The following is a 16644-nucleotide window of genomic DNA, read 5'->3' on the forward strand; positions in this document are numbered from 1 at the left end:
ATAAGATAAGATAAGAGTTTTACAATACTGCTAATTTGATTTGTGACAGAGGAATCTCAGGAGTGTTGCAGATGCACACTATGACTGTAGTAAATACTTCTTCAGCACATACATGCTCAGGCAAATGGACAATAAGAACAATGGTGGCCTCCGCCAACTCGTGGCCTGGCTGGCCAACTACATTATTTTCACCATTTCTGTGTAAACAGACATTGTTTTGAAAACGTTGACATATAAACACAAAACTTCTCTGAAATGAAAATGCAAAAGCAATGCATTTTCATTTGAAACGTTGTGTAAACTGGGCCCTTATTAGTTGTCTCTAAGAACCAAGCTTTTTATTGTCTGAGTATTCAAACAACATTAAAATGCCATGATCAGATGTGGAGGTCAGAACCAAAGGAAAACTCTAATCCGTGTTTTCACTGTGATCAAAACACTCATCTTTTGTTGTGGGTAAACGTGGTCGCTGGTTGAGGCTCATTTCAGTTCCTACCTTCTGGATTTTCTTGGGGTCCTTGATGGGGCCTTCCCGAGGCGGGACTTTCCCAAACAGCTTCCAGCCGGGATCTCTCTGGTCCACCGGCCGGTTGTCCTTCACCCTCCTGGCAAAAAGGCTCCTGGGGGAGCAGAGAGAGGGCGGATCAGACAGGAGGTCATTAGAACACAGAGTGTGGAGCAGAAGCTACGAGCCCAGTTGTCTGATGGTCTCTAGGAGGCAACAAGTGTGCAGCCCCACTGCTGAGATAAGCGCCATGAATCTAATCTGTGATTTCAGGGACAAAGACGCTCAGCTTGGTGTTGTTGAACGACTAACCCTAACCCTAACGACTCCAACAATAAATCAGCTGAGAATCACGTTGGGTTTTCTTACTTTATATTAAATGCAGACTGTCCTTTCGGTGTTTGATGGAAGCTAGAAGGTGGAAAAGAAAAGGGAACCATCTGCATGTTTAGCATTCATGTGCGAGCAGTTTCAATACAACATGCAAAGCAGCAGAAAAGGTTTCCTCCTCTCAGCAGGGCTCACGTTTAGCCAGATGCTCCTTTGTCCGCGCTGAGGTGCTGTTAGCGCGGGCTTCAATCAGAAGCCTGAATAGAACGGAGCGGTGGGAAGACGTGAATAAATAAAAAGGACGGGGGCATCAAAGAGGCCCAGTTTGTTTGGGTTCAGTCTCTTCCACTGTTTATGTAATTACGATAACCCTCCAATCATCAAGAACCAGGTGCCAGAGCTAAAGGCGATCTGTTGCTTTTCCACATTTTCTACCAGAAATATACAACGTTACTGGGTGTTTTTGTGAAAATGAGCACAATATCAGCCAAACAGCCCAGGGTGTAAAGACCTGGGAAACATCATCAGTATTGTACCTCGTCTCCACGAGGACAAACAGCTCAGTGTCACTCAGTATGTAATGAATGTAAGAAATGTGTCACCGCTTATGCAGACAATAGTGTAGTAAGTGTGAGTTTTACCAACATACTCATGTGTTGAACGGGATGCATTTAGAAAAAGCTGTACTCTAGAAGTGAGTTACAATACCACCAAAGTTTACACAAAGGTTTCTCACTTAAAGTTGCTGTGGCACAGCAGCAACCATATTAACTGAGTTTAGTGGCATCAATGAAAGAAACATCTCTAGAATCTGAAAATGGGGCATTTAAACTTGAGGCACAGAAGATTGGTATATAAAATTACTTTATCTCTGGAATTAATGGATTTTGAAGAAAATATATCAGCAGCAATAAATGCTATAAGAGGTACAGCTCAACATTGGATTAAAATGAATCCGAATAATCTTCTATGTTGTACTCGATGCCACTGAATCACACTGCACAACAGTAACCTGTGGTGTTCCACAAGGTTCAGTGTTGGGACCGAAAGTTACACTTGATTTAAGTTACATATTTACAATATCAAATAAGTAAAAATTTGTTACATTTGCTGATGATGAGACAAATAATTGTTGTTCAGGAAATGACAAAACAATTAAATATAACTACTTTGTGTATTTTATGTGAATTTATGACCATAAATAAATCAGCCATCCATCATCCATTTATTCATTTAAGTTGCTGACACAAAAGTCAAGTGTTTGCCTGAGAAGCTGTTAACACACTCTGACCGAAACTAATCAGAGACACACACAGATATCACACCATAACTCGTAAAATCTGTTTCAGCCCGTGACGTTTTCGTTGCCCATGACAACCTGCTCTTTTCACTCGGGAACCTTTTAATAAGTGACTGAAAACGAGCAGCGCATCGACCTGGGGCCCCAATGTTTACTCACAGCTGCAGCCCTGCATACTTCCCACTTCACGGACCGATACGGCACGACGCTGAGATAACGGCAGCAGCGGGGGTGTTTCCTCACTCTGTGGGGTGTTTTTTAAACGAGGAGCTCAAAGACAACACGGCTCTCTATCTGCTCAGCTGTTTCAAGAACAGCTGAGGGGGAAACACTCCATGTGAAATAAACAAGCACAGTTTGTTTAAATCTTTCGCTGAAAGATAACACCAGTGCCTGGAGGGTTTTCCAAGTGAATCATTCCTTATATCTGATTTTAAATGCTACAACAGTACGAAGCACTTTATGGCATCAGTGTATTCACACCTTTTAACTTCCTTTTTACTTTCTGTTCATGCTGCTTTGTTTTCAATTTCTAGAGGGACATTCAGCTAAATATCAGTGGCGCAGTGCGAAGACGTCTCCATTTACATTTATTCTCTTCCCAGAAACAAACATACAGAAGCCGCTGTTAGTTCTTATGCACCAAATGTTTGAGGAAATAAGAAATATGCAGCGTGGCTCCAACACATTTGCGTTTGCAGCTGCTATTTTTTTAAGAAACTAATGATATTATGCTGGACTGTATCTTTAAATGTTTGTCATTTTAGGTCTTATTTTTAATTGCTTTAACTTTTTCATTTTTGATTCTATTTTTTGTCTTTCCTCATTTTCTCTGTATCTTTTGCATTGCTTTTGCGCTTGTCTGCTGTAAATGATGAACGTGAAGCACTTTGAACTGTACTGCAGCTATATAAATGTGACTAGATAAAAGTAGCTCTATGAACGTGACTGGACAAACGTGACTCGATAACCGTGACTAGACAAACCTGACTGTATAGACATGACCGGACAAACATGAATGTCTAAATGTGACTATATAGACGAGGCTGGATAAATGTGACTTTGAATTGCCTCATTGCTGAAATGTGTTCTACTATCGTGAGCCTTCCTGACATAAAGTCCGTTCCTCGCTTGAATTGGGAGGTGGGATGTGCTTATATACTTACGAAGTGTGTTTAAGTGTTTAAATTGTGACAATTAAGAAAATACGACGATTTCTGCCAAAACAAACCAAGACAAACTTCCAGGGACAGGTTAACAAGTCATTCTTTAGACTTTTGGCTGAATATAAAGGAGATTAAAAAGCCCAAACCCGGTTTCTGAAGCTTCAAAAAGAAACATTAGCAAGATTTAAGTAATACCGCTTTTGTGCTCTGGGTGGCACCAGTGAGTCATATTTACCTTCGTCAACGAAGTTTGCCGAGAAGGTTCTATTTTCGTCTGCCTGAATTTATTTATTCATTGGTTTGAGAGAGGCACCTACAATCTGTTTTACCTTTCTGAAAGAAATGGAGTCAATGTCACATTGGAGGGTGAAAAAGATTTGTTTCTGCTTTTTTCTAAAGTGATTCCAGTCTGAGTCAACATCTGAGTTGGCCGTGACCCATACATTCTTCTTATCACTCACCTTTAGCAAAGTTAGCCAAGAAATATAAGTGACCATGAGACATAGTACATAAAAAAAAAGCTCCTACCTTCTGTAAACATTCGTAATGTTTTGATTAACAGCGTTTGTATTGCTCTAAAACAATAAGAGGAACATTTTAACCTTGGGTGGAAAGTAGGCTGTGGACCAGGAGTGGTGAGCTTGAGTAACCTCAAAACAATCCAACAACTGATCAAAGTGCAGAAGCCAGCAGGGCGCCTCGTCCACGTGAGGCCTTGAATAGCATCTGCAATATCAAGAGTTTTGTGCCACACTACAGAGGACAGGGTTTTCAGCTGCGCAGTCAAACATCAACAAACAACCGACTCGATTTGCATTCAGCTGGGCCACAATGTCCCTGGACCTGACAGCTGAATGGCTGCGGTCATGCTCGAGTGCCCAAGTGGAACAGCGAGAAAGTCCAAAAGGAAGGGCAGACGTGATTGTTTTGATGTAGTCTGGCTCCATCTCTCAAGGACTCCAGGATCTCTCAGAACTACTGCTCAGGTTTGATGTGTTTACAAAAAAAAAAAACAAAGGAAGTGCAGAGGGATACTAAAACAAGCCCAAACAAGAAGATGTAGAGCCGGCACGGTGAGTTTATTCCCCATTTCATCATAAAAGACATGAGTGAACAGGGCAGAGGAGCAGCTCGGGGCCGACTTCCACAACAGTGAAGCCGAATCCAGAAGAAAACCGGCCGTTTAACACCACAGTCACACTATCAAATCACTGCCACGGACTTCAATACCTTCACAAACGGAGCACGGCCACGGACCATTGAACTGAAGGAATGTCGATGACGGGACAAATGCTGCTGGCGTCCGGGACCTTACCTGTCGATGTACAGGAGGAGTGATGGAGCCGCCATCCTGAATCAAACCACTCAAAGTTCAAGGAGAAACGCTCAAAGCTTTTCTTCAAAGTTTAGTCCCATGGGTGCATAGCTTTAGAGGAGTCAGAGAAAAGTCCTGCAGAGTTGCTCTGAATACACAGAGCGGGAGCAGCAAGAAGCAGGCTGCTCCTCGGCGACCCCGCCTCCTCCAGGAGGAGGAGGAGGAGGAGGAGTGGATGCAAGGGGCAGAACACTAACAGAAAGCAAACAGCTGTTTTTACTCTCAAAAGATTCAGTCAACTTCCAATCCAATAGTTTCAGGAGTGTTATATTAATTTCAGGCCCGGGGCCGATTAGCGATCGACACTGATCAATTTTCCTCCACTTGCTGGTTTTTTTCATTTAAGTGTTGGGAGTGAATGAATCATTGGCGAGAGAGCACACAGCTCGATCTCTGTGTAAACAGGAAATACTAACTTTCCTGAAACGTGCAGGACTACCATTGTTGTTAAAAATGCTGTTGAATGTGAGAAACTCGCCACAACAATGTTGTTTCCAGCCGATCCTTCTTTAAAAAAGCCGTAATCTGCCGGCCTTGCAAAGAGCAGGGATCAGAAATTAAATGAGTTGCACTGCCTCAATGTTCCCATCACAAGGAACTACGCCAGAAACGTATCCAAGGATCTCATACAAAAATAAAGAAATGTTTTAAGAATGTTTGATCTGAAAACTTCTAAAAAGGTTGTCAGACAGTCTCTTATTTCAGGAGTCTCTCCACGAGCCCTGAAAACTACTGCTTCAAAAAGAATCATCTACATTCATCAATGCTCAGTTATTAAAGAGAAGACTCATCAAATCTTCCAACCCTGGCAAAAATCTGTTGCCTCTATCATAAGACCACTTTATAAATTTGAGAAAAAAAAAAGAAGTCCTGTATGTTTATTATGTGAACAGATTTTTTTTTAAAAAGCCTGTTAAAAGGACTGAAAGGAGCTAAAATCAGTAATATGGTTGCAATTGCTTTTCTTTAGTTCATAGATGCAACAAACTATACTTTTACTTGATAAAGCAGTAGTAAATAGAAATCTGGTGTTATATAATTCATTTTATTTAGTGGGAGAGGCAACTTTTCCGAAACACTGAAACTGTACATGCACACCACAGCTGTTATAAATAGTTAGTATTGTCGATCTACTCGGACATGAGCAAAAGGGGGGTTGCCAGTTTGAACCGTCAGCCGAACACTCGCTGACTCTGGTCGCTATGTTAACGTTTCCAAATCTGATACAGATACACCACAAAAACGAACATAGAGTGAAAGAAAATTTTAACTCACCATAACGCCAAATCTCGAGCAGTGGATCATCGCACAAAGAACGAGTGGGAGAAGCGTTTCGACGGTCACCATTCGACTAAAAGCAGTAACGCTAGCAGAAGAAATGTAAATTTAACATTTCCGCTGGACATTGGTGTGAACCGGCCGTTCAAAGTAAGGTTAAACTTTGGCGCTCAAGTGACTGAGACGTAACCGAGAGAATCCGGTCATTTTTCAAAATAAAAGATCGTTTAGACACAGATGATACGTAAAACGGAAGTACTTATTTATTTCTTGTGCGGCCCGGTACCAATTGATCCACGGACCGGTACCGGTCCGCGGCCGGGGGTTGGGGACCACTGTTCTAGAGTATTTTATCTTCCTTCATCTGGTAAGTAAAGGAAGGGGCCTTTCACATTCAGACAATCCGGTTCACTTGATTCAGTTTGCGTTCACACTGCAAATCAAACCACCTGGAAAAGATCATGCAGTTACAACAGCTGATGGTTTGGGGGCGCTGTCGCCCAAATCGGCAATCAGAGAGGGAGCAAAGAAACACGGCTCATTGGGTGGGTTCGGACCGAGAGCGGAAGTCCCACCACTGGTGGCTAGGCTAATTAGCCCATGGCTAACGGGTGGCCACAAACAGCCGCGACATATAGTCTTCAGACCAGATACCAATGAGCGCCTTTCTCACTACTTCTTCCTCTCGACCTGTTACATATTTTCTAACTTTTTGTTGTTGCATCTGCTTCTTCCGTTTGTTTAATACCCAAAGTGCATTGCGCTCCATGTCACGTCTTCTCCCTCCGCCTGCTTAAAAGCCCACGGAAATGAGAACCATGACCGACGTTCTCAAGGGGACCAGAGTTCCCTTGTTTGATCCGGGGCGTTCACAGACGCCCAAACGAAGCGGACTTTCCCAGAAAGTCCCCGATGGGACTCTGGGTTCTGTGAACTCACAGTAGAATTTCCTGTGTCATTTGTCCCCTTTAGTCATTGGTTCTGACTGTTCTGTACTGGAACCAAGCTGAGTACTGAAAAATATAACAGTGAGGGAATTTGTGAAGATGACTTTCATAAGAACGCAGGCGGCGTTATGTTACTACAGTGTGACTCTATACGAGTCGAGTTCAAAACTAATAAAAACTGCAGCTTCGCTCAGTGCTGTGAATTCTCTTTCCACACCAACTCAAGGAAACGCCACGGTCCCGGCACAACGAGGAATGTGACAACGCCGTGTGAGGGAACCAAAGAGAGCCGGCCGATTATGTTTTTAATGTGCAGGAACAAACTCACTTCAAGGAATTTCAAGTCCACTGAAGTTAAAAGACACTTCAAAGCGAAACCCATCACATGTGGTTTGAGTATTTCACACACCTCCGTTTCTTATGGATGCCGGGCCCCGTGTTCTTTCTTGCTTTATCTTAACTTTTGTTTTTTTAATAAATCATATTTCAGGGGGACTGGACCTTTCTTTTAAAGAATTTCCCCCAGGGATTAACCACATGCTTCTATTTATTATCTATCTATCTTCAAGGGAAAATGGAAAAATTTCGATGCGTTCAGGGGTTCCGTTTACACAACTGTGCTCACAACGACGGAAAACTTTTTTGAAAACTGCTCCCAAGGTGGAACTTTTGGAAAACCTCTCCCACTCGGTCTCCATGTGAACAGGGGAAAACTCAACTTTTCTGAAATGCTGCTACTACGCATCACGACTGTAGTAATAATGTCTTTGCCCCATGTCCAAGTAGGTGGACAATAACAAATATGGCGGCCTGCAGTGTCATGGCTCCCAGTCCATGTTCTGTATCATCTATACATGTTTTTCTCCCCTTCATCGTCCAAAACGCTAACATTGCAAAACACCCTAAACGAGCAGATTCAGTGTTTGTTGTCTGATTCTGTGAACACAAACTGATGCCAGTGTGAGATATACGTGTTCATGAGGAAGGAACGCCACACCTGCAACTTCACACATTCAGAAGGGAGAAGTAAGTTTGCAACAGCAGTGCGACATCCTGTTTACAGAGGAACCAGTTTGAGCTGGGAGCTCATGAAGGAGTCTGGGATATGATGGTTATAAAAGACTAAACACTTCTTAACAGAAAGAGACGGTTCAGTTATAAAACCACTCTTTGCTGAGCTTTTCACAGCATTAGCAGGGAATTGGGTCACTGCCCTATGACGGAGTGGACGGAGGATTCAGAGGGACGTTTGTAAAGCAACACTTCAGGAAGACCAACAGAAAGACATGAAATGTAAAGATCTTGATTCAACCTACGATGGAGCTGAAACTGCGTTATCTCCACGTTTGTGAAACGAGGAGGAGTACCAACAAATACGACCACATACCTGTTGAATAAACTGGTGAAAGGTCCCAGTTTCCTTTGCCTCCCGTCTTCAGCGCCGGGCCCAGAATGTGCCCGAGCGGGACTCCACAGATCTCCGTGGGACCCCGGCGACGACAGCGTCACATCGGAGAAGTGGATGGTGCCGCTCTCGTCCGTCTCCAGGTTGACAATGGCACTGGAGTCAGACGTGACAGTGAAGTCCAGGATGTCCTCGTTGGAGACAGACAGCTCGGTGCTCATGCTGGACACGCTGCACACCGAGATGTCGTCACTGCGGTTCAAGGCCCCACCCCCGACACCCGTCCCCGCGGTGGCGGATAGCCTGAGGCCGGGGCTGAACAGGCGGCCGGAGTCGTAGCCGCTGCGGGGGAAGGTGGAGGACTTGCGCATGGCGCGCCCGTCGGAGGGGTCATCGTCCAGGGGCAAGGTAGCGGGGGCGTCCTGACTGGAGTCGAGGGCGACGCCGGCGTCGTCCGACTGCTGGTGGCTCTGCGGGGGGGGCTCCGGGGCGTTGATCTCCAGCGTGGGGATACCCGAGTCCTGGGAGGTCAGGCTGTGGCAGTCCGGGTCCACATCAGAGTAGGACTTGCGGGGGCTGCTGTAGTAGATGGGGGTTGAAGAGCAGGGGGAGCTGTAGGTGGGCAGGGCGGGGGGCTCGCAGAGCGGGCTCAAGCTGGGCTCATGGCAGTGGTTGTTGAGGTGATCATGGAGGGGGGAAACGGCTGCTTCCTTGACTGCAGAGCCATTCTCTTGTATCACTCCTCCAGACTCACCTTCAAACGATAAAACACACTGAGCCACGACTAACAAGCACATTTAGTTTTACTTCAATAAGAAGATAACGTCAATTATTGGTCAAGTATTATATACACTGGATCAAATAATCTGCTATTAAACTATTAACAAGTCATTAACTTTATTACATGTGAATTAGGAAAATCAATTAGTGTCAGTTATCAACACTGTTGGTTTGGCAGAAAAGCTGAAAATACAAATCGATGCCAACGTGTCACGCAGCGTGCCGCCATCTTGAAAATTAAGCTCAGATCCTATTTTTATTTCTGGGTTCTTTATTAGTTCCACTACACAACAAAACTGCTCAGATTTCCAGTCTCATTGGCAACCAGATTCCCTCTTCAGGAGGGTGTGTGTGCCGAGCCTGAAGCAGACGACCATATAAGGAATTGTGACGTCATGTCATCAGCGTGCGCGAACAGGAGACGTCTGGGTTTCTCCTCATACCAGTTCAAATGAAGTTAAATTCACCGTTTGACACAGCGTCCACCTTCAACACATGACATTTCACATTTGAGCCATAAAAGTTACAGGATCCACTTTGTTCCCTTTAAAAGTCGCAGAGCATGGAATCGTTAATAAAATCTACAATTCTGCCCCACTAAAGCGTCTCTCCTCATTGACCTGGACACTGGATACATGGGAGTGGAAGCCTTGACGAGATACAACCTAATCCCACAGGCTGTAACGCGAGTGAGCGACGCACGGCCACATCCTCCACACCATCTGCGAGGCTCAGCTAAAGCTCTAAGCTGCATTAGAGAACCTCCAGACTCACTGCCACTTCGTTTCCCCCTCCAAGGCGAGACTCTACCGGGTACAACAAACATGAAAAGACAAACACGTGGTCTCCGCCGTTTCCACTCCCACGCCGACCTCTAAACCCTGCCCTGCAGGCGGTCATGTGAGCCGCCGCAGACTTTGTCCCAAAACACAGCAACAGGTTGTTCCTGTGTTCCGCCGCCTCGGTGGATTCAGAGAGTCGCCTGAATGAAACACACCAGTCTGATTGTGAATTAATATGCTGCTGCTGCCGCGTCTCAGTGGTTCAAAGTGTTAGCTTAGCCGCTGCAATGTCAATCTCTTTTTTCACAACTTCATCAAGTTGCTCTTCTTGACCGTGTTGATTTGTTGTATATTTTCATTCAAATTGTTTATTTAATATTTTAACTCGATTTACTGTCAATTACAACTTCCTGTGAAGAACTTTAACCGTGGATTAATAAATATTATTCTACATAAGCCGAATGAGAGACGGACATGAGATAAAGACAGAAAGTGTTTTTATTATTTGACAATTTAATAAAAGTAAAAAAATAAAAAAAAGAAGTGTCCTAACTATGAGAAAAAGTGAGTGAAGTCTGGTGTGAGATCAAAGACAACACACACTTCATTCTCTCTCTCTCTCTCCCTCCCTCCCTCCCTCACACACACACTTCATTCTCTCTCTCTCACACACACACACTTCATTCTCTCATACATATACACACACACTTCGTTCTCTCTCTCTCTCTCCGTCACACACACACACACACACACACACACACACACACACACACACACACACACACACACACACACACACACACACACACACACACACACACACACACACACACACACACACACACACACACACACACACACACACACACACACACACACACACACACACACACACACACACACCATTCTCTTACTCTGACACGTCATTGTTTCTCTCACCGGTGTGTTCTCTCCGGTCCGGGGCTCCGGGGGTCGTCGTGTTCGCCATGTCCTCCGGTGAGACTCTACAGGTGGGTGGGAGTCAGTCTCCGGCCCGCGGTCTCCATGGTGATGCTCCTCCCGCCCTCCTCAGCGCCGCTCGAGTGCACACAGACCCCCGCGCGTCGCGCTCATGTGTTGCGCTCCGCACGCAGCCCGGCGAACAGGCGGCGAACCGCGCTCCCTCCCCGTGTGCACTTGCTCTCTTTATCCGAAACTCACCGATAATTTCCACGAGGAAGCCCCGATTCACTCGACAGAGCCGCCCGGCTCCGCCCTCACGGCACCACGGCGGGGGGCGACGCGCCCCCCCGGCGCTCCAGCAGCCTCACAGACGGGGACATGTGTCAACTTTCTCCGGGTTCAGCTTCATACCTGCGTCGATGCTTCCGCCGCCATCTTAACACAAACTTAAGCGGGGAGTGGAATCGAGCCCAGAGCGCTGCCCCTCGATGGGTTCACCTGTCTGGACCTGCAGGCAGAACTAATCGAGCGCGAGAGCCGCTCACCTGAGGTCCTAGAAAGTATTTATGAGTCTGTCAAAATATTTGAAACTAATCTTACTTCTCTTCAATGTTCCTCTCATGAATATAGGATACTCTTAATAAATGGATAAAATCAATGAATTAATGAAAAATAATGCATAACTACAACATAAAACACTGAGTTTATTCAACTTTATTCCAAGAACAATATTAAAATGATATGAACAATTAAAGAAAAATACCTATTTGTGTTCTTAGCAAATATTTAAGTGGTAATTTATACATTTGTTTTATATGATATTATTATAGTAGTAACCCCTTTGTGCTTGTGTCATAGTACTTCAGAGCGGTCTTGGTCTCGTGATCACATTTGATGGTTTTGAGAAGCTTTGGATTTGGCCTTGACTTGGTATCGACCCCTCAAAGTCTTCCTCTTGGTAACTTGTTAGTTCAAATATGTTAATTGCTTTCTTTAGCCACATTATTTTATTTAGACAGATGTGTTGTAACAGTAATAAAGAAGCTTTTAAGCTTATATCTCCACCTCTCCTTTGGGTTGGGCTGTGTACACGAAAGGTCACGAGGTTGCAACGCCTGAAGGTTACACTGTTTTTATTGTCACGTGTGGTTTCCGCCTTTCAGTTCTATCAGTCACGGCATTACACAGGAACTTGATTATTAGGATGTAAATGCGACTTAATATTAAAATGTATACAAGTTGGTTTTTTTAATAACACAAGTATTACTAATCCAGCTTTAATTCATAACAGAGGAAACAAAACCAGGAGAGAAACAAAGAATGATGAATAACAAGGTTTACATATATATGTTTGTGTGTGTCAGTAAAGAATTCAGCTTTATATACACATCAATATGTATAAAAATATCTTAAATACTTCTAAAATGTGAAAAAAAAAAAAAAACGTTTTTATGATAATCACAAGCACTTTTATTAATGAGAAAAACATTATAAAAAAAAATATCTGGATATGTATGACAATATGTGTAGCCAATGAGATACAAGCTGCAGCTTGATGTGGGATATGTTGAGTGGAGGAGCCTGTTTCTCCTCCAGCATCCTCCCTCTGTTCTCTAGTGTCCCCATGAGGCGACAGAGCTGAAATGTAAGGCTGCTCTGAACGGTCTCCAGTGGGGCGGACGAGCGAACGCAAACATGCCTGCTGAGGAGGAGTCATCCAGGTCGTGGTAGGTCACACCGTGATGCAAGCTCAACTTGCTTGAGGTTTCTGAAGACGTGTCATCAAGAGAGAAGTTGTCAGTTCGTCAGAGACTTTTTCATGCTCCTGTGTTTGGTGTCGCAGTGTAAATCACTGCCAACCTTTGGAAAATAATGGTGGGAAAAGTCTAAATATTCTCGAAGAAACAACTTTCTAGATCATAACAAAAGAAGAAGAAAAAAAACACTGGGTGTCCGGTAACTCTGGAGATGAACAAAGTCCCGTGTAAATCCAGTTTGTGTTGTGTTTATGGACAGACTGAAGCATATCACAAGGTATATATCAAATACTGTACTATAGCAACGCTTTAAGTACAGTTATGAACACTTCTATATCTGAAGTGTCTCACTGATACTGGACTCCTCTCCAGTGCCACAATACTGCTGCTACACAACATTTCTACACTTTTTAACATAGAATTTTCTAGCGGCCCCCATTTCATGTGTCCAGCTGTGACGTTGCTGCAACCACAGTCAACTGCTTAGTGTGTAAAGGTGTTAACCTAATAAGTTATTTGTTTCGAGTTTAGTTCTAAACTTGTGTGTGCAATATACCATTGTTTCATATAGGTATTGCTCAATTACCATTTTCAGAGCACTGATGTCAAATTGTTTAGGGATGAAACTGACTTAATAGGCTATATGAACGGCTCCACAACTTCCTGAAGTCCTCCACTTCCTGTTTTACAGTAAAGGACAAACGGATTAGTCCAGGTGTGTCTGATCATTGTTGTTGTCGCCAGTGAGGCCAGATACACTTGGATTTATCTGTTAATCCAAGGCAGGAAATAAAGGAGCTGCATGGATCTTTGCATTAAGCTCATAAAGCACAGCCGCCACTCAGTAGTAGTAATGGCACCTTACTACTAGTACTTTTCTCCAGTGCTTATTAATGAACCCCTCTACTAGTGCTTGACGTGTCACCAGCTCCATACTACTTCTAGACTTTTCTCCTGCGCCCTGTAATTATTCCACACTTCTCATTGCTCTATCACCAGTATACTTTTCTTGTGGCACCCTACTATCAGTGGACTTTTCTCCTACTGTTGATGGACCCTTCATAGTACTGGACCACCACTTTTCATGTCTCCATCTTCCTACTACTCGTTTTCCCTCCTTGCTACTCAAGCACCGATTGGTCCACGCCTCCCTTGCACTACTATCACTTTTGGATGGTATCATGCCATCACTACACGCTTCTACTGCCACTGAATGCTTCTCCAACACCCTACAACTAGTAAACTTTTAACACTTCCTTTTCCTTTTCTAGTGCTCCTCCTGAACTTTATGAAACGGTGTAGAAAACAGGAAAAGTTAAAGACGAAGCTCCATCAGTCATAGAAAGCTGTTCATCAGGTACATACAAGGAGTTGCAGATGTAAACCAAAAAAAAAAAGACAATCACTCAGACTGATGTTTGGTTTATTCCTTTATTAGATGTTAAGAAAATCCACAATGAAACAAAATAATTTACTCAGGGTGTACATGAAATCAGAACACATCTACTCAGGAACGATGGGGGTCGGGAACATGGAGGAGGGGGAAGGATCGTCACCTATGTGGGAATGAAAAGACGAGGAGAACTCCGGCTTTCAGTGCTGGACGTGTTACTTCAGACCACAGTGCCATTGAAACTCGGCAACCCTATCAGCATCTTTCCAAACGCTCACACACACACACACACACACGCTCTCGTCACAAACGTCTTTTAATTCTTTTTTTATTCTTTTTTGTTTTGCGCCCCAAACACAACCTACCGAAATGGAAGAATTCAACGGGGAAAGGTGTGACACTTTCCTTTCAACTCCCAGTAGGTGCTTCTGTGACCACACACACACACACACACACACACACACACACACACACACACACACACACACACACACACACACACACACACACACACACACACACACACACACACACACACACACACACACACACACACACACACACACACACACACACACACACACACACACACACACACACACACACACACACACACACACACACACACACACACACACACACACACACACCATTCTTCCGATCACCGGATAGACCTTTTTTCTCTCCAAACTAAATCTTTCCTTCAATCCAACTTAAAAAGAGGGAGTGTGATGTTTGCATGCAGTTTCCCCCCCCCCCAGAGACATTCCACTTTTTTTTTCTCCTCCCTATCGGATGTCCCTCACTCAAAAAGAATCCACATGCAAAATTAACCAGATGACTTTTCTTCATAGACTCTTGAATGTATACATGCGCCGAGGTATTGCATAGGACTCGGGATGCTCTCAAGCTCCCTCCCAACATTGCGTATGCAACCCACGATGGCTTAGTTCTTCTTGCTTTTTTTTTTTGTGTTCCACCTAAAAACTACTGCTCTGAATTAAAGACAGCCACCTCCGCGGTTTGCCTGGGAAGACCTCAACTGTCAATCTTCTTTACAATCAAAGAAAGGTTTTACATTAATGCATCTAAGCACTCCCGCAGGTCTGAGACGAGGTTATGCTGCACAGCTTAAAAAATTCCTGAGTGTCTGATGACTGTCAAAGAAAGGTGACGAGACCCTGAAAGTTACGGTTCTTGATTTTTCTCTCTCATATTCTGCTACTCAGAACGGAAGGGGAGGGTTCTTTCGTTTCATGCGGAAAAAAACGTCGATAATCACGACACGCTGGCGTCCCCCCCCAAACCGTGCCTGAAATGAGAAACGCCTCCACCCAGGACAGAGCAGCACAGCCACACTGCTATCTTTCACCCAGACATTTTTTTTTTTTTAAGTAATCTGTGCTTCACTTTTATGGCCTAAATATCGCCAAAAAACCCCCCAAAAAATCAAAAAAAAAAAAAAATCACTTGCAGCTGCTAACTTTGTTTGATAGAAGTGTGACTGGGGAGAAAACCAAGAGGACCTACAAGGCGCGGTAAGCTTTGGACACGCCCACGAAACTTCAACCTGACGTATGTAGTCGTTTTTCACTCACTAAACTTGGTTAAAAAAAAAAAAAAAACGGATATTTTAAACACGCCAAACTCAAAAGTTGTGGTTAGCAGCTCTTTAGCCAGTGCTCACCAACAGCTTTCAATTTGGGACGACCTTAAAGCTGCATGTAGATACGCCGTACGCACGACAAAAGCAAGTAAGCATTTTTGCCGGAGTGAGCGGGAGTATCTGATCGAGCACACACCCACTCCTCGACCATGACTGATAGGTCATGGTCGAGGAGTGGGTGCAGAGGTGGACGTGTCTGCTAAAAAGGGGGTGTGGCCAAAAGGTTTGACGACCCAATGTGCGTATTCTCGCACTAGTACTATGGAGTCTAAAATAACCGTTAAGGAGATGCACTAATCAATGGGGGCATTTCCAATCCCAAGGTAGGCTCAGTTGCTTGGTCTGCCTGATACCAGGTATAGTATTTGGTGGGCGGGGCCACAGCTACATACTCTTGAAGCATCTTCCAAATAGCAACCTGTGCAATAGCTTTGGAGATTTTCCACATTATGTAACAAAACGATCATTCTATGACTGAAGGAAAGGAGTTGACAAAACCAGTAGTGATCAAATGGAACTCCACAAGTCGGTGCACAAACACCAGTGTGTGATTTGGGGAACTTCTCACTTCTTTAGCAGATACACTCCCAGGTGAGGAAACAGGAAGTGGATATTGGCGAGGTGGTTTTATGTCCAGCAGGATGAACAGATGCATCTCAGAAAATCAGAACATCAATGAAAAGGTAAAAGTTTTAGCAGCAGCTTCTTCATTCATACTAAATGTTTCAAGCATCCTCATATTTCACTTGAAAAATAAAAATGGGGAAAAAAACCCCAACATCTATCTGATCTTATGAAATAGTTCAAAATACTTAATTTCAATGACTATTTGAGATGTTGGACATTTCAGTTCACGTGGACTGAATGTATAAAAGACGTCTCATAATGTAAAGGGTCTTTTATTTTTGTTTCCCCCCGTAAATCTAACAATTTGTTTGAGACACACCTGTAGAGACCCTCGTCTGGCAGGTTGCAGACACAACCATCTGTGGGAACTGTATTTTTTATTTTTTTTATT

General features: G+C 43.9%; 1 protein-coding gene across 4 annotated transcripts in view; it reads right to left on the reverse strand.

Annotated features, from left to right (window-relative positions):
• Positions 1-11263, reverse strand: part of tbc1d14 (TBC1 domain family, member 14) — a 33604-nt gene extending 22341 nt beyond the window's left edge. For 2 of the 4 annotated variants that reach the window (XM_080486236.1, XM_080486235.1), the window contains exons 1-3: positions 10808-11263; positions 8289-9060; positions 497-620 (exon numbers count right to left, since the gene is read on the reverse strand). In XM_080486236.1, coding sequence (XP_080342362.1) covers positions 497-620; positions 8289-9060; positions 10808-10856 — 945 coding nt within the window. In that variant the 5' untranslated portion in view covers positions 10857-11263. Of the gene's footprint in view, positions 1-496; positions 621-4616; positions 4817-8288; positions 9061-10807 lie in introns of those variants that run through there. The other 2 variants (XM_080486238.1, XM_080486237.1) reach the window with 2 other exon arrangements.
• Positions 11264-16644: the final 5381 nt, after the last annotated feature.

This window comes from Lipophrys pholis (genome assembly GCF_963383615.2).
Source record: "Lipophrys pholis genome assembly, chromosome: 18".
NCBI classification, from domain to species: Eukaryota; Metazoa; Chordata; class Actinopteri; order Blenniiformes; family Blenniidae; genus Lipophrys; species Lipophrys pholis.